The following is a 24,479-nucleotide window of genomic DNA, read 5'->3' on the forward strand; positions in this document are numbered from 1 at the left end:
TAGGGGAATCTTTTTTACTTAAAGTCAACTGATTGTAGATGTTAGTCATAGCTAAAGAATACCTTCAGGGAAGCATCTAAGCTAGTATTTGACCAAACAGTGAGGCAACATAGCCTAGCAAAGTTGACATATAAAATTGAAGCATCACCGTGTCTTAAAGCAACACAAATTTGTTATCTTCCAGTTCCGAGAAGTTCAAAATTGGTCCCATTGGGTTAACAGCAAGGTATCAGTAGGGCTTATTCCTTCTAGAGACTTTTGGGGAGAATCTGTTTCCTTTCCTTCTTTGGCTTCCAGCGGCCTCCTACATTCCTTGGGTTGTGGCTCCTTCCTCTGTCTTCAGAGCACATCCCTCCAGCCTCTGTTTCTGTCATGGCATCTCACTGACCTCCTGCTTCCCTGAAGCAAGGAGACTTGTGACTCTAATGGGCCCTCCCAGATAATGGACAGTCATCTCCACAAAGTCCCTTTCCATGTAAGGGAACATTCCCAGGTTCTGGGATCAGGACACCTTCGGGGAATAATGATTCAGCGCCCACATTGTGTGCTCTCAGATTCCCTGTTGGGGAGCACTGTTCCTTTCCTCTGGGGGCCGCGGGAATGTAGGAGACGCGAAGGAGGATGCTGATGATTTAAATGTTTAAAGTTTGTCAGCATCAAGGGCTTGCTTTGTTTGCATTTTCTTAAAAAAAAACGGGTATAGAATTCTAAAAGCAATGCTGTAGAAATGGAAACATCTGAAAAATAAGGCCTTTTGGAACTCGTGGGAAGAGAATGAACTGCTCTTCTTGATTGAACCTCTATTACTTGGAAAGCAGTTCCGTTAAATTACAGCCTTAATATGCTGCCTGTAGTCACTCGAGAGTCTAACTCTCTGGGGCTGAGTGTTTCCTTCCGGCTCTGTTGAGAAGGCTTTTCTTTCCTGAGGGTAGCCAAGGTGTAGGGGCTGGGCTTCGAGCTGCCCAAGGATCAGGACCGTTAAAAACATTAACTCAAGGCTTAAGATGTGAAAGCGAATCCGGGTAGTGTGGAGGAAGATGGTTCTTCCTTCAAAGGCACTTAGAGCCTGGCTGGGAAAATACATATTTCTGAGGCGATAAAGAACCAGCAGAAAAAGTGGAGGCTCCTGAGCTTCACCCAGTTACCCAAGCTACGAACTTGGGTGTCATCCTTGACCTCTCCGGCTCTAATATTTTTGCCTCTGTGAGTCCTTAATGACACTAGACCCTTTCCTGCTCTCTCTGCCCTGAGAGCAGTGGCTCAGTTCATACCCGCCCCTCTTGCCCGGGCTAGCTCCCACGGGCTCTTCCTCCGTTTCCAGGCCTCTGGTGATCTGCTCCAATTCTCCCTCCACCTAAGATGGTGGGAGCTTCCTACAAACAAGTCTGGCCATGCTGCTCCCTGTGGAAAGGCCTTCAGATGCTTCCCATGGCTTCCAGGATAAAATCCAAACTCCTAAGAAGAACCTGCAAAACTGTTTCCGTGATCAGCCTGAATGGCTCACCTGGGCCTGGCCTGCTTTCACAGGCCTCTCTGCTAGTGCCTGGGCATTCTGGTTATCTCCTGGCCACTCATTCCTTCAGACTCAGTGCAGCCTTCTCTGCAAGTCCTTGATTTCCCCAAGCTGGTGCTGGCCCCTTCCTCTGCTGGCTGTGCCCTGTCATAGCACACACATGACCGCTTCTCTATTGTGTGACCCAGTGCTTGGTAATCAGCAGCTTGGCACAGAGCAGCAGTCACTGCCCCTTTAGGCCAGAGTCTAATGGTAGAAAACCTGCCAGCCTGTGTCAGAGGAGTGCTGGGCTCTGGCTAACCCATTACAGATCATAGGTAAGAGTCCTTTTTACCTGGGTCTCTTGCTCTCTTACTCCTTGTCATTCCTCCTTGCTCACCTCACTGTGTCTCACCTTCTTTTGTTCTCTCTCTCTCTTTCCCCTACACACACACACACACACACACACACAATCTATCTCTTTCTTTCTTTCAATGCCAAGCAACCCAAGAAGAGAAGCCATTGGCTTACCCACCTTAACTGAACCTTAGCAGAATAGTTGGGAAACACAAAGCTTGGCACACATCTCCATCTACTGTCAATGATGTGTGGTGAGGCTGGGCTCCACGTAGCTCAGGACTGTATTGAAGGGCTATGGTTTTCTGCAATCACTTGGGTCTGGAACAAGGATGCTCTTTATATTTGAGGATACAAACTATTAAGGATATTTGAGGAATCCTATCATGGATCATCAATTCTGATTTTGTTTCTTGCTTCCTGGTCTTATTTTGTAGGTCAGACTTGCCCTGATATGAAAGTGTTTTCTGGGGCGCCTGGGTGGCACAGTGGTTAAGCGTCTGCCTTCGGCTCAGGGCATGATCCCAGCGTTATGGGATCGAGCCCCACATCAGGCTCCTCTGCTATGAGCCTGCTTCTTCCTCTCCCACTCCCCCTGCTTGTGTTCCCTCTCTCGCTGGCTGTCTCTATCTCTGTCAAATAAATAAATAAAATCTTTAAAAAAAAAAAAAGGAAGCGTTTTCTATTCTTTATCTTTAATGATAAAGCACTGGCTGGGTAGAATCATCGCAGATTTATGAGTGGGCATGCTCTGAGTTACCTGTTGAATGTGGGATTTATTATCACTGTTAGCTATTGGGGAATCTGTTTTAACGGAAATAATCTCTTTTTTTGCAGGCATGACAATCTTGATGGGGATTTACTTGGTAATTTTGTATCATCCAAAAGGCCCCCCCACAAAAGTAAGCCCACACAGGCTATCCCAGGTGAAAGCCCCACCGTGGCCCCGGCGTGGGAGAAGATGGACAAGCTTCAGTCGTCAGAGCCTTCCTTGGACACGAAGAGGATGGGAGAGAAGATCAGGCCAAAGTCTGGCCTAATTGTCCGGGGCATGATGGCTGGGCCCATTGCCAGTTCCCCACAGGTAGGTTGCTGCCCTCACCACTATGATGAGAGTAGAAAGTGAGAACCAGGCAGGGCTTAAGGGGTTTATTTGAGGGTACCCCACAAGACAGTCCAAGAAGAGGGGATCTGTGTTCAGATGGGAGGAACACCTGCCTGTACTTTCTCTGGTTGTACTGTCAACTCCCTGTGGGATCACGGGCAGGCCTCATCTCCTTCCCTGCCCTCAGTTTACCCATCATGTCAATGAGGTGGATGCCATGACTTTATCTTCCTTTACCGAGTGGGGACACATCTACCAGTTTTCCCTTTGCCATTCAGGAGTCGGGGCAGGCCATCAAGTCCAGAGAACATCTTTTTTATTTTTATTATTTTTTAAATCTTTCTTACTTTTTTTAGAACATAATAGTTAAAAGGGAAAAAGGAATCCCAATACTTATGCTTTCATTTGCTTTGCTTTAAAAAGAAAGTCTAACAATGTTCCATCATTGTGTTATAGTCTTTTTTAAGGAGGGGCTCTGGTAGGGTCCCATCAGGTGTGGGGGCTGAACCAAATGAGAGAATGAATGTAAAAGGAGTTTGTAAAACCACAAAGAAACGGAAAAACAAAGGACAATCAAATACCAAACTCACAGTGTGGTATTAGTCCAGTGAGAGAGCCCAAGCAAACCCACATAGGTCATGTGTGTCTGCGGTGTGTCACCCCCTCTCCCGCGCTGCGTGGCTGGATGTGGGCTGTGACTGTGGAGGCCAGCGCTATTCTCCCAATTCACTTGGAATCAGAACAGAAAGAAGCTGACTGTCTCCCTGTCTCTGCCTACATCATGTGGGAGGAGGGGGGGTCTGGTCCTTTGGAAAATATTGGTTTACTGAGTTACCTGAATTAATGAGATCTTCTGAATGTTGACATTTCATTATAAATAATAAACCCACATCAAAAAAGTCACATTTCTTGATGTTACCATCCAACTCATCAGAAAAGTTTTTAGGTGTCGAGTAGCTGTCAGGCTCCCAGTGGCTGATGCAAGTTTCCCCAGATTTTAATTTTTACCTGAAAATTTGTCTTTTATCACTGAATCCGTTAGTTGTTTCCCTTAAGTGATAGGCTCAACTTATTTTCAAGAAAACACCTGCCGAATACCCAAGTCTGAATAACCACAGTTTGTTTGTCAGTTGTTCTATGGAAAAAACTAGCAAGTTCAAGTCACAACTCCGATGGTTGTGCAAGTGCTCTTCCTTGGGGCAGCTGTCGTCCTCTGCATTGGGCAGAGTGCTTATATATACCTCCCAGTAATATACCTCCCGGAATATTAAAAAGATGTACACCGTAGGGCTGAGATGGAATATAATTAATACTTTTTATGCTTCAGCATGGACAGTCTTTTTTTTTTTTAAGATTTTATTATTTATGTATTTGAGAGAGAGTGAGAGAGGGAGAGCATGAGCTAGGGGGAGGGGCAGAGAGAAGGAGACAATCTCCAGCAGACTCCACCCTCAGTGCCCAACCTCAGGACTCTTGAGATCATGACTTGAGCGGAAATCAAGAGTCGGGTGGGTACTTAACCGACTGAGCCACCCAGGCGCCCCCAGCATGGCTATTCTTAGGTGAAATTAACATTTTACTTATTTATTTTTGTTGCAAGTGGTGGCAGATACCTCCAGCGCTAGCTAGTAAAGTTTGGTGCCACTGCCTTGATTTGTGCTATGGGCGAGCAATTTTTCCCACCAGTTTATTTGCATCATTACTGCAGATGTCAACACAGTGAAAAAGGCAAATCATATCATATTATTATAATGAAAATAGGTTCGAGTGCCCTAAAAGGATTTGGGGATTCTTAAGGCCTGCGGACCACACTTTGAGAACTGGTGGACCAGATGAATGCCAGGGTCCTGTCCTACAATGACATCCAATCAATCACATCCGTGTAGTTGAGACCCCCTTCACAACTGAGGTGTGAGGCAGATGACTTGGATCTGCTTTACTGCTGGGAGATTGTCCCAAACTCCAGAAGGAGGAATGATTGCCTTGGGGGGTATGTTTTTCCCGTGGGGTATCCGAATCCTGTGAAGGGCATTGAAAGGTAGGATAGGTTGTTGTAGAATTTCCCCAGGTTTTCTAGAAAGTGTTTTGTGGGTCTTTGAGTACCTTGGCCATACTCACTTGGTTGCTCAAGAGAAAAAAGCAAGCTTTGCTAGGTATTTCTTTTTCTTTTTCCTTTTTTTTTCTTGCTACTAGATCAACTCTGCCCTTACAAAGGATGAGTAAGAGGCTGGGTTCCCTGCCTTTGGCCAGAAGTTTGGGTCTCCTTGGGAATGGTGACTAATATTTTCTTTACTGTGTGGAAGGGGAGGCCCTTGTGGCTTTTGGAGGTTTGTAGTGCCTAGTAATTTCCACTAGGCAAAAATACTACAGAATTAGCTGTTTCTATTCCAGCTCAGGCTTTACTGTTTGATTCAGGATTATTTCTGGAAATGCTGAGAGATCCCAAATTTTAAACCCAGGAAAAGCTTTGCAGGTCTATTTTTGTCCGCTCTACCTCCACTTCCCGACCCTAGGTTGGTAAACAACTTGAGTTCCCATTTTATCAGTTAATCACTGATGGTAAGAGAGGACATTTCAGTTGACTTCTTTGAAATTCTTTCATTTAGCCTTGAGTGCCTACTAGGGGTAGGTCCCTGAGCTGGGAGCTCTGCAGACCCCAGAGATGAATGAAGACTGGCCTCTGCCGTTCCTGGTCTGTTAGCGGGAGGGGTTAAGGCCCTGTGTGAGCGGGGACTGGGGAGAGGCCATAGAGCGTGGCTGATACCGGTTAACCGCCCTGATGGGTCTGGCTCTGTACCAGTGCCTTCCACGGGCCTCTCCTTTAATGCCACCATCTTGCGCAAGATAGATACTACAGGTCCCCAATCCCTCATCCAGCTTTTGGACCAGATATGTTTTGGAATTCAGAATTTCTTTATCATCAGAAAAGCAACACAGCGCAAAAACCACATACCACCTAATGCCTGCAGTCGGGTGCGGGGTAGCACCCCGTAAGCAAAAACCTTAACGTTTCTACAGCTAAAGATATGAATTTTCACACTTAAAAAAGGACTGTGAGCAACCTCATAGCAGTTAAAAAGAATTTGCCAAAGGATTCCCAGGGAAACTTGTTTTGGGAGATTTTAGAAATTACAGATGGCAGACTGTGGGCTGGTTATATTACAGGTGGGGGCCGGGAGGGACAGAGAAACGAGTAAGTTGGCGCAGGGGCTATTGCTGCTGGCGGTGGTGGTGTAGGGATTAGAAGGCAGGCCTGAGCCTGGAGCTACAGCTGTCTGTGAGGGCTGCAGGAGAAGGGCTGAGCACGCCCCTGGGGTTCTGCGGGTGGAGCACAGTGAAAGCGTGACAGAGCCAGGAGCCTGTAGGTAGGATTGTTGGGGAGGGAGCATCCTGACAAATGCTTGTAGTGGGATGGAGTATTTCCCCGCCTCCCTCGAAGGGGATCCTTACTGCTCTCCTGCTCACCCCTTTCAGGATTCGCTCCGCAAACGCTCCCTGAGGCGGTCCCCGGCCTTGAGCAGCACGACCCAGGCCCCCGAGGAAGAGAGCCAGAAAGTGCCCGAGCTCTCCGCCCATGCCCCAGCGTGTCCCATGGCCCAGGAGGGCCTGGCTTCGGGAACTGGCTCCATTTCCAGGAGCCCCCTGGGTCCGCTCGGTGAGCTGACCTCAGAAAAGCGGAGAACCATGCCCAGCAGCCCCCCTCACTTGTCCGGCAAAGGGCTGCTGCAGAGGCGGGGCAGCAGGTGGCGTGACCTCGCCGAGGACAGCCTGGCTGTGGACGGCGGCCCAGAGGCTGACGGGACGCCCTTGAAGTTCTCCTTGCCAGGTGGGAATGCCAGGCTGACCCAGGAGAGGCTGGAAAGAACATTCACAAGGCCGGAGAGCCAGCCCCTGGCCCTAAGGTGAGCATGCTTTGCTGAGGCCACGGCCCAGTCCCCGGCGGCTCCTTGGGCTCGCATAGCAAGCCTGCACAGTGGAGAAGGTGGGTACGGCCCCTCCACCAGGGAGCAAACAGCCCAGAGTGCACCCAGAGCACACCCACACAGGGAGCTTCAGGGAAGGTTTCCTTGGTCCTTTTCCCAAAGTCAAGAAGTCTCTAGCAGATGGTTCCCAGACTGACCTGCAGCAACATGGCCAGGCTGACACGGTGGGAGAGGCGTTTCCTGTTGGGGGGCCCCAGGTGTGGTGATGCATCAGCGCCCACAAGCCTCTTCTGGGGCATTTTTTTTTTTTTAAGATTTTATTTATTTATTTGACAGAGATAGAGACAGCCAGTGAGAGAGGGAACACAAGCAGGGGGAGTGGGAGAGGAAGAAGCAGGCTCGCAGCAGAGGAGCCTGATGCGGGGCTCGATCCCACAACGCCGGGATCACGCCCTGAGCCGAAGGCAGATGCCTAACTGCTGTGCCACCCAGGCGCCTTCTGGGGCATTTTTGGCCCCCCATCCTTCTTTTATGCTTTCACGATAGACCTTGATGATTCCTATGTTGATTGATTTTTCAGTGTTAAACCAACCGTGCATTCTTGGAATAAATCTTACTTGGATAGGATATATCTTTTTATATATTGTTTGATTCAGTTTATTCATATTTTTATGTAAGGGTTTGTATGTAAATACAATTAGAATGGTCTCTAAATTCGTGAAGGAGATTGGCTGGCAGATTTCCTTTCTTGGAACAGCCTTATGAGGTTGTGGTGGCTGGGATATGCTAGCAGGGGTGCCCCTTTTTTCTATTCTCTTCAAGAGTTAGGCACTTGGGCGTGGGTGGTACATGGCATGCTAAGTAGATACAGTCCATGAACTCCCTTCGTGACCCTAGGGAAGCTGGGCGTACTCTGCTTAACACATTTCATGGCTACGTTATCTCATGCATATACGGGTAGAATTTTTATATCTTCGGGTTGGATAGACTTTTCCGTCGTTATGAAATCTCTTTATCTCTAGTAATGCTTACTGCCCCCCCCTTCTATTTAGGTAGAGCTACCCCGGCCTTCCTTTGATTATAGTATATCTATGGGATGTCTTTTTCCATCTTTTTACTTTCATCCATTCTGTAGCCTTTTACTTAGGGGTTCCGCCCTAAATCCTGTGGGGTTTGTGCTTTGTTTGTATCCCAAGAGTTCCTATGTTCATCCTATACATTCATTTGATTTAGTTTAAATATTTTCTAATTCCTGTTGTGATTTCTTCTTTTGCTCCATAGGTTATTTAGACATGTATGGACCAAAACAAACATCTGGGGTGTTTTTCTGATTTCTGCTTTTGATTCCTGGCTTCTTTTCCCTTCAACCATTATACACTCTGTGTGATTGCAGCCTTTTGATATTTGTTGAGATTTCTTTAGGGGCCAGTATATATTTAAAGCTTATCTTTTATAAGCAGCATAAATTTGGAATTTTTAATCCTATCAGATAATTTTTCTCTTAGTTGGGATAATTATTACATTTACATTTTCCTTTTGCGTTTGCTAGGATGAAAAGATCCACTTCTGTTTTTCTTCATAGAGTAAGTCAGTTTTCCCAGCACCATCTACAATCTGTTCTTCACCCCGTTGATTTTATGAAGCCACCTTTATTCTTTCCTAAGTTCCCTTTCAACATGGGTCTGTCTTTGAGCTCTCTAAGGTGTTTACTGTTTTTTGTCCTTTTTAAAATACTAAAACCACATAATCACAGTTTTTATTACTACGGCTTTGTAGTTATAGCTTAGTATCTTGGTAGGGCCAGTCTCCCTTCTTTCCCTTTGTTTTAGCATTTAAGTAGCTACTTACAGATCTTTATTCTTTCTATAGGCCTTTTTTCCTGTTACCCAACATGCTTATTCCCGCAAGAGGGAGACCTGGCTTGTTCCCTTGCTTTAAAGGCCCAGCTTCCAAATTGTCTTGTGACTGTCTCTTTCTTGTCATTCAGATGTTTTGGACTCAGAGTGGTTTTCTCTGACCGACTTCGCCTCCACCCCCACATCTCCAGCCTGTTTTGTTGTCCTCACAGCACCTCTCATTACCTGAAATTATTTTACTTACTTAACCATTATTTGTCTCCCTCATGATAGAAAATACATTTCATGAGAGCAGGGACCTTTACATTCCCTGCACCTAGACTAGTATTTGGTACACAGAAGGTGTTCAATGAATATTTGTTTAATACTATTACTCCTACCACTAAAAGCAATAACAAGATTAATAAACTTCTGATAGTGAGCTGTTTTGTGCAAGATATTGTTCTAAGTGTTTTAAGTAAATTCACTCTTTTTACTTCTCATAAATTTCACTCTTATGAGGGATATACTACTATAATTCCCATTTTACAGATGAGGAAACTCACTCAGAGAAGGTGCTTTACTTGCCCACATTTATACACCCAGTAAGAGACAGAGCAGGGGTTTGAACCCAGGCAGCGAGCTCCAGAGTCTGGTGAATATGTGAATGAATGGTTTCACCTCTCTCCCTGAATAGAAATCCTTTCCACAGCCTTTAGATGGTGACTGGTATCCACTTGAACACCCCCAGCGATGGGGAACTCCCCACTTCCCACAGCAGGTTTGCATGATTCTGACTGCTAGAAAATTCTTCTTCACATTTAGTTAAAACCTGCTTGCTGCTCTTTTGCCCTCCAGTGCCAGAACCTGTGTGTGCTGGAAAGGGAACAATGCCTCAGACCTAACAGGTTGGAAGCATTCTCAGGCTGTGGTGGTTGGGGGGAGATGGCCGGTTGGGGAGCAAGAGGAGTGGCTGGAGTTTCAGGAGGCCTGGGTTCTAGTCCTCCCTTTGTCTTGGCTGACCTGGGCTGGTCATTTGTTTCTGGACTTCATTATCTCTGACTGGAAACTGTGGCCACTGGGTAGATGATTTCTAGGTTTCCTTCAAGCTTGTGCATTTGGCTGGCCTAAGATTCTTACTTCCAGAGTCACTCTGGGCCCTCTGCTTCAGTCATCAGATATTTATTGAGTACCTACTGTTTACAGCTTACTTAGGAGGTATGGCACCTGGGCTCTGGAATCTGATGAGCTGGACTGGCCAACCCGTTCTGCCCCTTAGAACCACTGTGGCCTTGGACTGGTCTTTAAACCCTTGAAAGATGGTATGAACTTTGTTTTACAGGAAGCAGGTAAAAGTGCATTCACAGCCCCTCCTCCCAATACCAGGCGAAGTATAATTAGGGGTGTTTAACACATGTTTAATAGTGTTTAATAGTATTGATCAGTCAACAAACATTTTGGGGACTTTGTGTTTGCTTACTACTTACTCTCTATTTGCTGGGCACTATGCTAAGTACTTGTATAGATTGTCCCATTTGTTCTTTATAATAATCCATTGAGGTGACTATTATCGTTGGTTTTCTTTTCTTTTGTGTTTTCACTAAAAAGTGTTCTCCTGAGTTCTGAACAAATTGACAAAACAAAGGGTGTCAATTGGACTGAAGTCACATACATATCATTTCTGTGATTGGTAAGGGGAAGAGAGAAGACACAGCAAATCATGACCATGAGGCCTGGTGGGCCAGCAGCTAGACAGACCTCAGCTCATGTCAGGCCGAGGGCAGGTCAGCGCACACGGCCACATGCTGGGAGGAGCCGCCCCCCAGGAAAGCAACTCCCTCTCGAGAGTAAAAGCGTGCACCTGAGCTTCGTGTCCCCACTTTCCTTCCCAAATTAGCCGGTCAGATAAGTCACACTTTCTCCCTTAGGATACAGTGCATAGAGGGGAGGAGAGTAAAGGTCTACAGGAGGGTAGACTAGTAGAGCTCCCTCTAAACTCCCAGAAGGCACTGGGAGTTGAGAATGAGCATCCACCCAACACTTATTATCCCTATGTTACAGATGAGGAAACTGGCCAGAGAGTTTAAGGAACCTGTCAGGGTTCTGGGTGGAAGCAGGTCCCAGGGCTCGCAGTTTGGTGGACGGAATATGGACTGAATTTCAGCTATCTCTTGTCCCCTCAGCTAGGCATCTTTGTACAGTGCGCATGCTGCATAGCTGTATGCAGCACCTTTGGTTTAAAACCAGGGCCAGCAATGTTCATAGCAGCATTGTCCACAATAGCTAAATCGTGGAAGGAGCCAAGATGCCCTTCAACAGATGACTGGATTAAGAAGATGTGGTCCATATATACAATGGAATATTACTCAGCCATCAGAAAGAATGATTTCTCAACATTTGCTGCAACATGGACGGCACTGGAGGAGATAATGCTAAGTGAAATAAGTCAAGCAGAGAAAGACAATTATCATATGATTTCTCTCATCTATNGTGGTGACTAACATAATATAATAAAAAATCGTTAAAAAAATAAATTTAAAAATAAATAAATAAATTATCAAAAAAAATAAAATAAAACCAGGGCCAGGGGTGCCTGGGTGGTGTAGTTGTTAAGCGTCTGCCTTCAGCTCAGGACGTGATCCTGGAGTTCTGGGATCGAGCCCCACATCAGGCTCCTCCGCTGGGAGCCTGCTTCTTCCTATCCCTGCTTGTGTTCCCTCTCTCGCTGGCTGTCTCTCTGTCAAATAAATAAATAAAATCTTTAAAAAAAAATAAAAATTAAAAAAAAACAAAACCAGGGCCAGAGTCATCTCCCTGCCCTTCCCAGCCCCCCCTCCATCAGTCCTGCCCACTTGCACCCTCCTCCCCATTTATGTCATTCAATTCAGTAAATGGGGATGTGAGTCCTAGTGTGTAGCAGATCCAGTGAGGCTCTGATCTTCAAGGTGAGGGAGACGTGTGCGTACGTCGTCATTTTAATGCATGACAGAGGACAGTGAGGCGTAGCAGAGCTGGCTTGTATGTGCAAAACTGCCCCACCACCCAGGCCAAACGGAGCCGAGAGAAGGTAGCCACGCGGAGCCTTCTCTGGGCTTTGCAACATCGGGCTTGGGGACGACCATGGGAGTCCCAGCTGGGGGCAGAGGCAGGGGCAGGAGCGAGGAGCATGCGTCCTGGGAGAGAGGCGGCAGGTGCACCATCTGACCTGCTGAGATGTCAGGGAACATGAATTTCTGTGCCTCTGGACTCCATGGACCTGACTGTGTTGCTGAGGGGACTATTTCCTGCTTTAATTTTTGTTTCTTTCCTGTGTCCTTTGATCTCAGAAGACACTTGGGAACCATGTTGTCTGGGCTCCCACTTTGCGGGTTGTGGCTGTTTGGGACCATCTGTTGTTCGTCCCTGGCCTGTTAGGGCTGCCCTTGTGGGGTTCCTGTGATGATCAGTCAGATCTGCTGGGTCTCTGGCCCTGACCTGGGTGGGCCTGCAACCCGTGCCTCTCTCTGCTTCCTGCTGTTGCGCCGTGTCACGGGCAGGGCCTTCCTCTGCTCCTTTACAGATCTTGCTGTCGCCCACACGCCGGGGCCAGAGCAGGTCCTCGGAAAACCCTAAGTGCAGGACTAAGGACTGGGAGAGGTGTTCTTTATTTATCAGTCCCCGGAGTTAGGTGTCCCAAGCCTGGTGACTCCCCACGTGGCGCTTGGTGAAATTTGATGGTCTGGTTGAGGGTGACCTCACTTGCGGTGCTAACAGATGTCTCCAAGGGCATGCTGGCCTGTCATTTGTGTGAGAATCCCTCGGAGTGGCTCTCTGGGCCTTTGGACAGCTACGTGGACTTTGCCGTGGTGGTTTACTGCAGATTAGCTCAAAACCCATCCCGCTGGGTATCTTGCAGTAGGAACTGGCTTCAGCGTCTGTGTTCCGGGTATGCACGGGCCACACAAGCTCCGGCACTTACTGTTTGCCCGGTCTCCTTTGGAACATGGTGTGTCATCATGGTCACAAGACTGAGAGGTGTTGTGGGCCTCCCTTGGGGATTCAACCCACGGCAGTGGCCACAGCAGCAGTCTCTAGGGGCCAGAGCCCCCTGAGCAAATGTGTGTCCCCTCAGGCAGCTTGAGCCATGGGGCCTTGAACTTTGGGGGTGAAGCCCGGCAGTGTGTGTGTGTGTGTTTTAAAGATTTATTTATCTTAGAGAGAGCGAGAGACTGAGTGTGCATGAGCGCGGGTGCAGGGAGGAGCAGAGGGAGAGGGAGTGAGAAACTTTAGCAGACTCCTCGCAGAGTTTGGAGCCCAATACAGGCCTTGATCTCAGGACTCTGAGATCCCAACCTGAGCTGAAACCAACAGTCTGAGGCTTAACGGACGGTGCCACCCAGGGGCCCCCAGGAGTGTGTTTTAACAAGTCCTCCAGGTGGTGTGCTCCAGGCTGAGGTTGGGGAACCAGTGCCCTAGAAGCCAAGCCTGAACCGGAGGGTCAGTTGCATGTAATTACTGGGGGTGCTTTTAGGAGAAAGGCAGTGGGGGAAGCAGGACAGGGCAGGGGAAGGTCTCAGCCAGGATGTGGGGCCTCAGTCGGACCCCACAGGGAGATGAGAGGGTGAATTGACCCAGAGCTGCCCCACCACTACACTGGGAGAGGGCTTTTTCCCGTGTCAGTTGTGGGCTAAGGGTTGCCCATCCTGGGGTGGGGTGGGCAGCGTGCCACCTCCCGGGTGAGTCTGGCGAAGGGCGATTCTGTGGAGACAGACGCAGCTGTGAGCTGTTAGTAGCCGACATGGACAGCAGCTGAGATGGGCATGGGGATCCGGGCGGGGCACCAGTGTCTTCTCCGTTGTCCTCGTGGCTCCTTGTACACTCGTCCAGCCCCTGACGTTACGATAGACAAGTTGCCGAGCCTGTTCATGGACATCACCTCTGGTGTCCAGGATGCGCTGGTGAGGCAGCCAGGCAGTCAGACCCTGGAGGGAGACTGGAACGAAGCCTGACTCAGGCCCCCTGGGAGCCCCTCCCATCGTGACACCACAGCCCCCGCAGGCAGGAGTGCTAGCCGAACTGTCACTGGCTTTGTGACTGGTAACGTCCTGTTGTATCAATCAGATGGGAGGTACCTCTTGAGCCCTCTTTGGTGCCCAGCTCCAGGGTGAGATGGCTCCCTGTCTCTGAAGCCCAGGGCCTGCCGTGAAGCGTCCCATGCTTGGTGCTAGATTGTGGCCTTCTCAGAGGAGCGGATGATCGGAGCGGTTAGGCGCTGCTGACAGATCAGGGGACCTCGGCCTGGGACAGGGCACATGTAAGGCAAAGACTTCACGGTGAAGCAGTAACATCGGGTGAGGAATGTGATTTAACTGCCTTGTTCTGTAGCCGAGACACTGCCGTGGTCCCAAAGTCTCAGTGTCCCTGCCTCCGTGTCGGTTGGGGGATTTAGTGAGGAGCATTAGGGCTGCCCCAGCGGGTTTTTCGGGTTTTGCAGAATGGACAGTAGGTGGCAGCAGAGCTTCATCAATCTTTGGGACCCACGCCCCTCGCTGGGGATTTCATTCAGCAGATACCCACCAGACCCCTGCCAAGGACAGTGCACTCTGAGGAGAGATGAGTGAATCCCCGTCCTTCCTGGGTCCCTGGCCACTCCCAGGCTCCCGATTGTGAGCGGCTGGCAGGCACACAGATGCGTGGCTGCGTCCCGATAGGGAATGAATAATGCCATCTGGGGCTTGCGGGGGGTTCAGCCGAGGATGTGGCATTTGTGGTTTATTTACTGTTCCCCAGACCTGAGCATCCCGAGTCTGACAACATCTGCACTGCATGGGATGAGTAATGGGTGGAATTTCCATTTTAATGTATCTCTGCACATTATTTGGACTTTATGTCAGACTGTAAAGGTTCGGAATTAGCTGACTCTTGAAACGTACACAACACGCAGCAGCTTGCTGTGCGCCGGCGGCCCCGTGGGAACAGGTGGCCTGCCTGGGGCTCCCATGCTGGGCCAGCTTCCCCTTCTGAGGTGACTCCGGGGACCTCTCTTCTGCGGTGGGTATGGCTTCCCCGTGCTCTCTTCTGCTGTGGGTATGGCTTCCCCGTGGGTATGGTTCTCCCTCCCACCTCTCACTTACATCTCCCCTACCTGTGTGCCCCCCCGTCGACGGTGGAATACCAGTTCTCTCTCCTGAATGCGGGCCTCTTCCTAGCATGTGCAGGAGAGTAAATGTGGGACACTGTTCCCGTGCACGTTGCAGGCCACTTGGAGCTGTGCAGGACGGGGCTAGATGCCCCTACCCTGTGTGGTAACTCGAGCTACTAGGTACCTTCAGCTCCAGAGCACCTGGGTCTTCTGTCCAGTGCATCTTCCGGGGCGGAGAGACTTCTCCAGATTCTCTTTGGGATCCTCAGAGTGTGGCTAAAGAGGTGAGAGCACATCCACACCTCTCCTTTCCTTGGAAGGGTGAATGGTCTCATTTTGTCCATCTCTGGATATCGGAGTGACAGCTCCGAGATCCTCCTCTGACCACATCTGGGCCTTGCCTGCTCTGCCCAAGGCCCACATCCCTGGCACGCAGACCGGGAAGCTGTTCTGTGCAGGGGAAGCCACTGCTGCTGGACGGAAGGAGGCTGTTAGGGCTCAGGGATGATTTCTGGGAAATGATTGGCAGCAGGGAACGTAGAAGATTCTTCTTTCCTGGGTGCTTTTTTTCCCCTCACTCCATCTTGCTTGTTTGCTGGTCTGCCAGTTAGCTCACTAGACCCTGGCTACCAGAACTGCAAAGAGAGGCCTATCCAGAGGTCAGCAACAGGGCCAGGATGAGAGGGAAGCAAGTGAGGCATTTTGGTTGTGGAATTTAAGGAGCACGCATTCTCAGGTGGCTCATCTGCAGCGTGGGCGCCTGCGTGAACCTGGGAGTGAGCGCCTCCTTACATTTGGCGCCCTAGGTGTCGCGTGTGTCTCGCCCTAATCCTGGCCTCGTCCACACGGTCTATATGCCTCCCTTCTGCTCCTCAGTATCACAGATAACCCTCAATATAGCATAGTGACTTGATAAGTCACCTTCACTTCCATGAAGTCCTTGAGACTGGAGTGGGCTTCCCTCCCTCCCTCCCTTCTCTTCCTCCCTCCCTCCCTCCCTCCTTTCCTTCCTTCCCATTTTTCCAGCCGTATTCCTGGACCTGGCAATAAATATTGAGCAAATAAGAGACCATACATAGCAAAGAGAAAGGAAGGGAAAATTATGCTGATCTGCTTGGAACAGTGTCGTAAAACTTAGACTGGTCATTTTAAGTACAGTCGGAACAATTCAGACTTTATCCTCAAGTTCATTTGTTGGTATTCATTCATTCACTCTTTCATTTTTTCCACTCATATATTCATTTAACCAACCATCCAGCCAGCCAACCCGCCAACCCACCAACCCACCAACCTCACCCATTACAACTGTGATGTCCTATATTTAAGTCCTTTTGAATGTTGCCTTCTTTAGGAGGCTTCTTCAGATCTCTTCCCTGCTCTGACCCCCGGACATGTACCCTTTCTTATACTTCTCATAGCACATGCCACACTGCAGAGACCTGACAGGTCACCTTGTTTCTCCTGCTGTACTGTCCGCTGCCTGAGTATGGCGGTGAGTTCTCTGTGGCCCTTCCTCCCTCAACGTTGCTCAGAATTATTCCACACTTATTGGGTGGAGCTGAATTATTGGCTTTGCCTTGAGGAGTGAAGTGTGAGGTCTTCCTTCACTCAGGGAACATGCAGAAGAGTGGGATTAGTGATCTTGCAGACAGAAGAAGACCTAAAAGCAGCAGCCAGCGTCTGTCCCAGGCCAGGTGGATGGTGCCCGTTCAGGTGCCACACGGTCTTAGAGGAGGGGGTGCTCCTGGGCTGGGCCTCGAAGGGTGAGCAGAGTTGGACTAGTGCAGCTGGGGAATAGCCAAGGGCCTCACTTCTGTGCCTGGACATACTCATTGCTCTTCTCCACTTGGATCCAAGTTTGAGATTTCTTGAGAAAAAGCTTGCTGGTGTCCCTGGGCATCTCATTCCTCAAAGCTAAAGCAGCTCTCTTCGTTTTCCTCAGCCCTTTGTTTCTGGGGCCTGTCTCGGGTCCTGTTGGATTTGCAGACAATTTTGGATGATGTGCACGTATGGGGCTTATGGAGAAAAGAGCCTAAACTCAGCTTTCCCTCAGGTTGGGGAAAGCACTGTGATTTAGGGAAAAGGTGGGCATCCTTGTTAGACCCCGAGTATAACTCTGATAGGCTGACTGCCTTGGGGCCTGGGCCAGAGAGAGCTGATGTCTTTCCCCTGCCAAATCCCTTTCTGTTCTGATGGAGTGGACCCTCCCTCGTGACCCCCAGCTGGTTTTCCCAAACAGCGGCTGTGGGTGGAACCCTGCTGTGACTCACTCAGGCTGGTGCCTCTACTGTAGAAAGATGGTCTTTGATCCTGAGTTCTGTCAGGGGCATTTTGGTCAGAGCTCTTCAAATCACAAAGATGACATGCCAGGGCAGTTTCCTGTATAGCTGGATTCCATGTGTGTGTCTCATTCCAGAAAATTCTACTTTGTTTTCTCTGCTCATTCCACAAGAAGTTACTAAAGCCATAGGATTCCTTCCATTTCCTGTTGAGGCCACTTTTGTAACCTTGGGCCCCTCAGAAGTGGAGCCTTTTCCTGATAGAGTAAACAGTTTTTGATCTCAATCTAAATACGTGTTATTTAATTTTATTCAGTTCAACAAAGCATTTATGGAGTGCCTTGCTTGCTCGAATAGTGTTGGAGAGAGAGGTGACGGATAGGTTCCTGCTCCAGAGAGGCTGAGACACCTATGCAAATGACTGTTCTACAGGATTCAAAAAAGGCAAGTGACAAGGGGACAAGGGCAGCGAGCCATGGAGCTAGGGTCTGGATCGTTTCAGGGATAATTAAGCTCTTGATATTTATTGAGTACTCACATTTGACAAGTCCAACGGCAAAAGCCTTAGATGTGTTACCTTATTGAATCCTGATAGCCACACTGGGAGAGATTTGGCTTCATCTTACAAGTGGGGAAACTGAGGCACAGAGTGACTGACCAGTCTGAGTTCATGTAGACAGTCTGGCTTTGGGGGCCTCAGCCTTAATGACTGCCCTTAGGTTCCTGTCTTGGGAAGAAGGGGTTTTGGGATGCTGACATTGGCGAGGACTTAGAGAGATGGTCTGGCAGTTCAGGGAGCAGACCCATCCCAAGCTGAGGGGACAGTGTGAACAAAGGCAAAGAGGTGGGCGCCTTGGTATAGCTGGAACCCAGGGAAGGTGCAGGGACCAGAAAGAGAGGAGACTGGAGGACTGGACTGTGTTTTGAGAGCCAGCTCATAGAGCAATAGAGGGATAGAAAAGTCTCTCGAGTTTTCAGTTATGTGGGTGTTGTTTTTTAAAATCAGTTAGAGCTGTGCTTCAGGAAGATTAGTCCAGGGGCGCTATAGGCCTGAGTAGGACAACTGGTTGCAGGAGCCAGACCTAGAAGGCGGGGTAGGCTCTGAGCTGACTGTGCCAGAGGGGCAAGGAGCAGGGCACCTGGGAAGAGAACCCATAGGACTTAGCTGTGGGACAAGGAGGCCCGGAAGCCTGGATGTGCAGGGAGCGGAGATGGGGAGCCAAAGCGGAGGCACTGGCTGGGTCACGAGGTGCTGAGGGGTCAGATCCTGGGCATGTCCAGCTGACCTTTTGTCTCCACAGTCAGGTGTGGGGCAGAAATGCAGATCCTGGGAAATGTCAGATGAGAAGTATCTGGGAGGGAATGGCATGGGATCAAAAGCTGACGTCCTTGGAGGAATGGACACCGCCAAGGGCGCATGATAAAGGCACCTGGGTCCAAATCCTGCAGAGGGGAGAGCCATGTGTTTGGTGTGATAAGGCAAAGCAAAGGTCAGAGCAGGAGGAGGACTGGGGAGGTGAGAGAAGAGAAGGTCTCTAGGAAGCAGGAACTTGACAGCTTTGGACCCTTAGGGGAGGTTGGACAGGTCACCAGGTCCAGTGACGGAAGTAGCTTTGGAGAGAGTTCTTTCAGTAGGATACCGGGGGCAGAAGGTCAACTACAGCGGGGTGAGGCATAGTGTGGGTGAGGTCAGATACAGAGAATACGGAGCTTTTTAAAAGTGTAGAGGTGAAAGGAAGCATAGGGACAGGATGGCAGCTTAAGAAGGGGAAGTGTTAGGGAACAGGGTCCTTTTTCCAGGATGGGAGACATGTGAGCATGTTTGTAAGCCCAAGGCTGGGTGCCAGCCGCAGAGGAGAAACTGGCCATTCACAGAGACTCTGGGAGGCAGGAAGTGTGTGCTTGGGGGGATCTGGGAAGGGCTGCACGGACAGTATCAAGATTCATTTTCTGCCATGCTCTGTAACAGTAATTGAGGTTGTGATGATGGGCCTGGGGCATTACAAGTTCTCGAAGTAGCTTTTAAATCCCTATTGAAAGAACCAATTCTGCTCAGCAGAGTTTTTGAGTTATTTGAAGTTTATTCCAATTAAGCAAAGCTTTGTTAAGTTATCAAGGACTGCTGTTTGGAAAACATTGCATTTTATTGAATTCTGAGACTTTGAGACATGGCTCTCCATCTTTAACAGATTTAATGACTCAGCGTGGTAAGCTTGAAAGAACCTGAGATTTAGAATCGGACAGATTTGCCACTTACTAACAGGGTGACCTTGGGCACAATGTTTTTGTTCATCTCTTTGTGGCTTAGTTTCTCCATCTAAAAAATGGGATGATATGCCTGTCTTAATGGGATTATTATGAAGAACAAAAGAACGAGTATAAAATACTTGGCCCACAGTAGTTAATAAATACTAGCTTTCTTTCCTACTCTTTGGTTATCCAAAGCACCCTGATTCTTAAGTGGATGGATGTATTCCTGAATAAATGGAAATTTTGTAAGAAAGGGATGGGAAGTAAGATTAGAGCCAGATTATGGGAGGTTATGATGATCAGAGAGATATGTTTAGATCTATTGTATGGGCCGTGGCCAACCGCAGTGAAGACAAGAGCGTGGCCTTGTTCCTGTGCCTCAGGACATGTCTCTCTCATGGGGCCAGACACCTAGTAGGTCTTCATGGAGCATTTGTGGATCAAATTTGCCTTTCATTAGACATTTCTTCCCCTTTGAACTGAAGGCCAAGGTGAGGCTGGGCCTCCATTTGAAAGCTCTGGAGGTTGACACAGGTGTGCGCTCCTACCTTTCTCTTTTCTGGAAATTCTCCCTAGGCCAGGTATGGACAGTGGGCTGGCACGGTAAGCTGCCCTTGGCTGGGCGCCTGTGACTGTGGTCCTCCATGTCTAGGCTTCGGCATGGGGCCCCAGGGCTTCACTTGCTTCTGTGAAGGAGTAACGAGAAACAGGAAGTCCACGAGAGGAGGATGGCAGTCCTGTCACTGACAGTGGTGCTTCCTTTGGTCCCAGTGTCACTTTGGTCAGCTTTTCTGCCTTCATGTAAAATTTCTTTTGAATGAGAAAAAAAAAAAAAATCAACCAACCAGAAAAGTCTCTGAATGGAAACCATGACCAAGTTCTCTGCCACCCTCTGAGACTGGAGGCTCTTTGTCAGGGCTTACAATCACCTTCATAATTTCATGTTCATCTCCTCATGGAGCAATGGCATACTGAGCATTCACGTTCCAGAAGCTACTCTATAGAGAGCAGATGAACTTATAAGGGCATTTTGATAAGTGTCTAGGAACCAGTGCCAGCAGAAGTCAAGGAAATCTATCTGGGTTCTACAACCCAGAGTCTGTCCCACACCCCAGGCCCCCTCCCAGCTTCCTGACAAATCTCAGGTCCCTTTCTAGCCTAGATGTGGATGGTCAGTCATCCTTTAAAACCCAAAACCCTCCTGGGAGTATTTTAAAAGAAGAAAAAAGAAGTTGAAAGTATCCGTTTTAGATAAAATCCAAAAGCAGGGCTGGCCCATTTAATAAAGACATTACGATGGATTTATCCATCTTTTTAAAGAAAATAACTCCAAAAGGTACACTTACCAGATGCTGGGATATGGGAGAGCCTAAACAAGGATCTTTGTTTTAAAAAGTGTTCTCATGCAAATAAAGCCCACACGGGTTTTGTAGGAGACTGTCCTTGTTCTTAGGAGATACAGGCTGGACTCTTTAGGGATGATGTTGTAATATCTTCAACTCATTTCAGATGGTTCAGCAGAAAAAAAAAAGTGTGTTTCTGTGTGTATACATGTGTTTGGAGGGAGGAGGAGGGAGAGAGGGAGAGGGGGAAAAGCCAATATGGTAAATGTTAATTGGTCTCTATAAGTGAATGGTGTTATTCTTTCAGTTTTCCTGTAGGTTCAATATTTTTCAAAATAAAAATGGAAAATACACATAGGAAAAATAGGAAAAATGAATAGTCAATAGAATCTATCTTTTATCTCTCAGTAAAGGTCCTAAAGATCTCTGTGACAAGGTCATAGGGTGTCACTCAGGGTTGGAATCTGGGTGAGGTGATGATATAAAACACAAGGCTGGCTCAGGAGGCACCTAGGGAACACCCCAACATGCCTGGTGAGTGGTGTGGCGGTCCCTTCCCTGTTACCCATGGGCATCCTCAAGCCCTTTGACCTCCAAGGAACTGTTCAGTGGCTATTGTGGAAACAACAGATTTCACAGAAAGCAGACTCTTCGGTGTTGTCCTGGTAGAGATTCCTACCCTGTCTCCCCAGACCCACCCTCCCCTTCGCTCGCTACTAGGACTGGAATCCATACACCCACAGCCTGGCAGTACAAGCTGGCTGTGTCTTCCCTCTGCCGACCCTCTGGATGTTTTCTCGAAACCTCTAATCCTTTGATTACACCCACATCGTGAGGCTCGACGTGACATTTCCAACAGGAGACTGCCTGACTTGGGTCCAGCTGCTTCACATGGTTTTTATATTTGTTCTGGAAAAAGCTCCAGATACCTTTGGTCAAAGCTCTTCCTGTCGGCTGTGTTGCTGGGGCCATTTCTCGCCCACACGACCCAGAAGGGGCTGCCGTCTGTAGGCCCCTGCACACCCACCCCACTGGGGACAGGTAATGGTGGCAGAGGGCTGCAGCCTGGAGTAGCGAGGGCTTTAGGGGTTTCAGAGGGTGCATGCTGTCGGTCTCATTCTGGTGTTATTTGAATTCAGAGCCTTAGAAACCAGGGAAGCCAGAGCCTTGCCAAAGGGCATCATTCGGCTTCTGCTGAAGTTTCTCTATTAAGTAGAAAAGAGAGTGTGCTTTAAATTCACATTAATGTGTTACCTCTTAAGGAGCTGGGAAGAAATACTTGCTCTGTGCTAAAATTCCAAGTCCCCATCTCCTGACTTCTGTGTGAGGTGGGCCCTGTGCTCCTCTGTTTTAGGGCTCGTAGAAAGTTCCTGCGTGGATTCCCCACCTTTGAGCAGCATCCTAGCTCCCCACTGAATACCCCCACCTGCTGGGCTCCCTGCCCAGGGGCCACCTGTGCGGAAGAGCTGGGAACTCTCATTAGAGGCAGAGGGGGTAACTCCAGGGGGTGGGGAAGGAGGGGACCCACACTCTGGTTGGTACCCAGGGACCCTCACACCTCATTTCAAGCGACAGCGGCTTCCAGAAGAGGCACAGGGAGGCTGCCTAACTGGCTCAGGGACACATCTAATTTTAGCTCAGGGTGTGCTTGTCCTGAGTTGGGGCTGGCCCACCCATGGAAATTCCACTGCTCTCTGGTTTTATGTGTGTGAGTGGTGTAATGCTCAAAGTTAGCAAAGCTAACTTGGTTTTAAAGCAACAGGTTTCTTTCTCTTTTTTTTCTAAGAAATTTCCAGACAACAACCTGTCCTCTGTGCTTTTGGAGTAGGTCAAAATTTCCTGAAGATTCCTTTTTCGTAATGGGGCAACACAGGGTGGAAGAAAGAGATGTTCTGAGAGCCAGTCTTAGCCAGGCCTTTGTCTATATGAACTAGGGGAAGACAATGACAGGGTCTCTGGGTCGAAGGAGACTTTGTTTCAGGCATCTGGTACAGGGGGTTACGGGGAGTTCATAGGTCAGCAAAATATAAACAAATGCAGAAACAAGAAACAAAACCCCGGGGGACCCACTTGGTTCAGCTCCAGAGGTGAAGGGCCTGAAACATCCACAGTTTTCATGGCCTCTTTAAGACAAAGAATGTCAAAGTATCTCATTCTTGCAAATTCTACAAAAATAGAAGAGCATGTCAACACATTGCTCGGGCCTCTTGGCATGGGCCTGTCCAAGTGAGGGCCCCTGAAATCGGAGCCCTGTTAACTTTACCATAAATCAGATGCTATTCAGCCTGTTGTTGCTGCGATGGATTTTCTGGCTAAGAACATTAAAACCAATTTCATAAAATTTAAATATAGATATAATCTTGAAATGAAATTCCAGTATTTAAAATGAACACATCAGTCCGTGTGAAAGATGCACTGTGTTTTCCTCACTTCACATGGACCCTTGTGTCATGGACTGGTTTGTGTTGGACTATTTCCAAGTTTCTGAGCCTCACTGTCCTCATCTGTGAAAATGCTTCTTCTTACATGGGCCTTTGGTAAGAATTAAGTTGAGAACAGTGGTTTGCAAGTGGTTGGTGAAGTAGATATAGGTACCCAGGTAACTAATTATTATTTTAAGGACAAGACTAGAGAACATTTAGAACCTTTTGAATGTCACAGGAAGGAAAATGGATATTCACCAGGGAAGGTGGGGGCAAGACATGAGCTTCAAAAATAAGTGTTATTTAAGTATAAACCTCCTCACCTTTTCTAAAAGTAAATGAACCCAAAGTTCTCTGTTTTAAGATTGATAAAAAGTTAATGCACCCAGACAATGTTGTTTCAGCCTGATGGCTCGTGGCTCTTTTACTATTGCTTATGCAGGGGAGAGTGTTGGTGTGAAAATGGAAATCTTTCATCCCAGAAGTTGTTTTAAGCCACTCATCAGCGTATTTAACCAAACAGAACCTAAGTGGATTTCACTGCTTAATGGGACTCTGAGAAAGTTGACCTCTCTCGTTGGGACAGCTCCTTCCCTGGATGTGTTGGCTTTTATTAGGACAGTAACAGGGCAGGGCCAGTGCCCCAAAGCAGCTTCCCCTAGCAGCTAAGTAAACATCTCCACACAGCTTTCCAGTCCATCGTGGAAGCCGGTGGCAAGTCTTATGTAATGTCTTTCAGGCGGCATGTCAGAACCTTCCCTTTTATAACTCCAAGTGTGACTTTAGATGCCCTGGCACAGGGCCAAGGTTGTCGAGGCAATCCTTTCCATCCTGGGCTCTCATACCAGCCTTGGGGAGGGCAGGCCGGGGCTAATTTTCATCTCTGGTAGAGACCGTTGGGTCCTCACTCCGATGCCAGGAGCCCTAATGAGAAGTGGGCTTGTGATCCCACTTGCTGGGTGTGCAGTCTGGGGCTTAAGTCAGGGTGGGGGGGCGTGGCACGGGCCAGGTACCACATCACATCTCTAGCTCTGGCCCTAGTCATTGGGCTCATCCAGCATCTCACGGTGGTTGGGTTTGGCTGAGCTGTGCAGCCGCGTGCTGGTGTGCAGAGGGGAGGAGGCAAGACCAAGGGAGATCATGGGCTAGCGACCTTCTGCTTGGGGAACTGCATAGCTCAGGTGAATGAATGGTTCAGTGGACTTGGCCATGCGCCAGAGAGTTGCTCCGCAGAGATCACTTTCCTTCAAGAGGCTATTTTTCTTTTCCTGGAGAAACATCGGCTCTGCGTACCTTTTCACTGCCTATTGAGCAACATCTGCCCCTCCGCACCAGTCTCCTTGTGGAGCTG

General features: G+C 48.6%; 1 protein-coding gene across 2 annotated transcripts in view; it reads left to right on the forward strand.

The window, feature by feature from the left end:
• The window catches only part of MINDY4 (MINDY lysine 48 deubiquitinase 4), a 101,970-nt gene that overhangs the window by 8,945 nt on the left and 68,546 nt on the right, over positions 1-24,479 (forward strand). For both annotated transcript variants that reach the window (XM_002919258.4, XM_034669942.1), the window contains exons 4-5: positions 2,687-2,933; positions 6,429-6,856. In XM_002919258.4, the coding sequence (XP_002919304.1) occupies positions 2,687-2,933; positions 6,429-6,856 (675 nt within the window). The remainder of the gene's footprint in view (positions 1-2,686; positions 2,934-6,428; positions 6,857-24,479) is intronic.

Source organism: Ailuropoda melanoleuca, chromosome 1, assembly GCF_002007445.2.
Source record: "Ailuropoda melanoleuca isolate Jingjing chromosome 1, ASM200744v2, whole genome shotgun sequence".
NCBI classification, from domain to species: domain Eukaryota; kingdom Metazoa; phylum Chordata; class Mammalia; order Carnivora; family Ursidae; genus Ailuropoda; species Ailuropoda melanoleuca.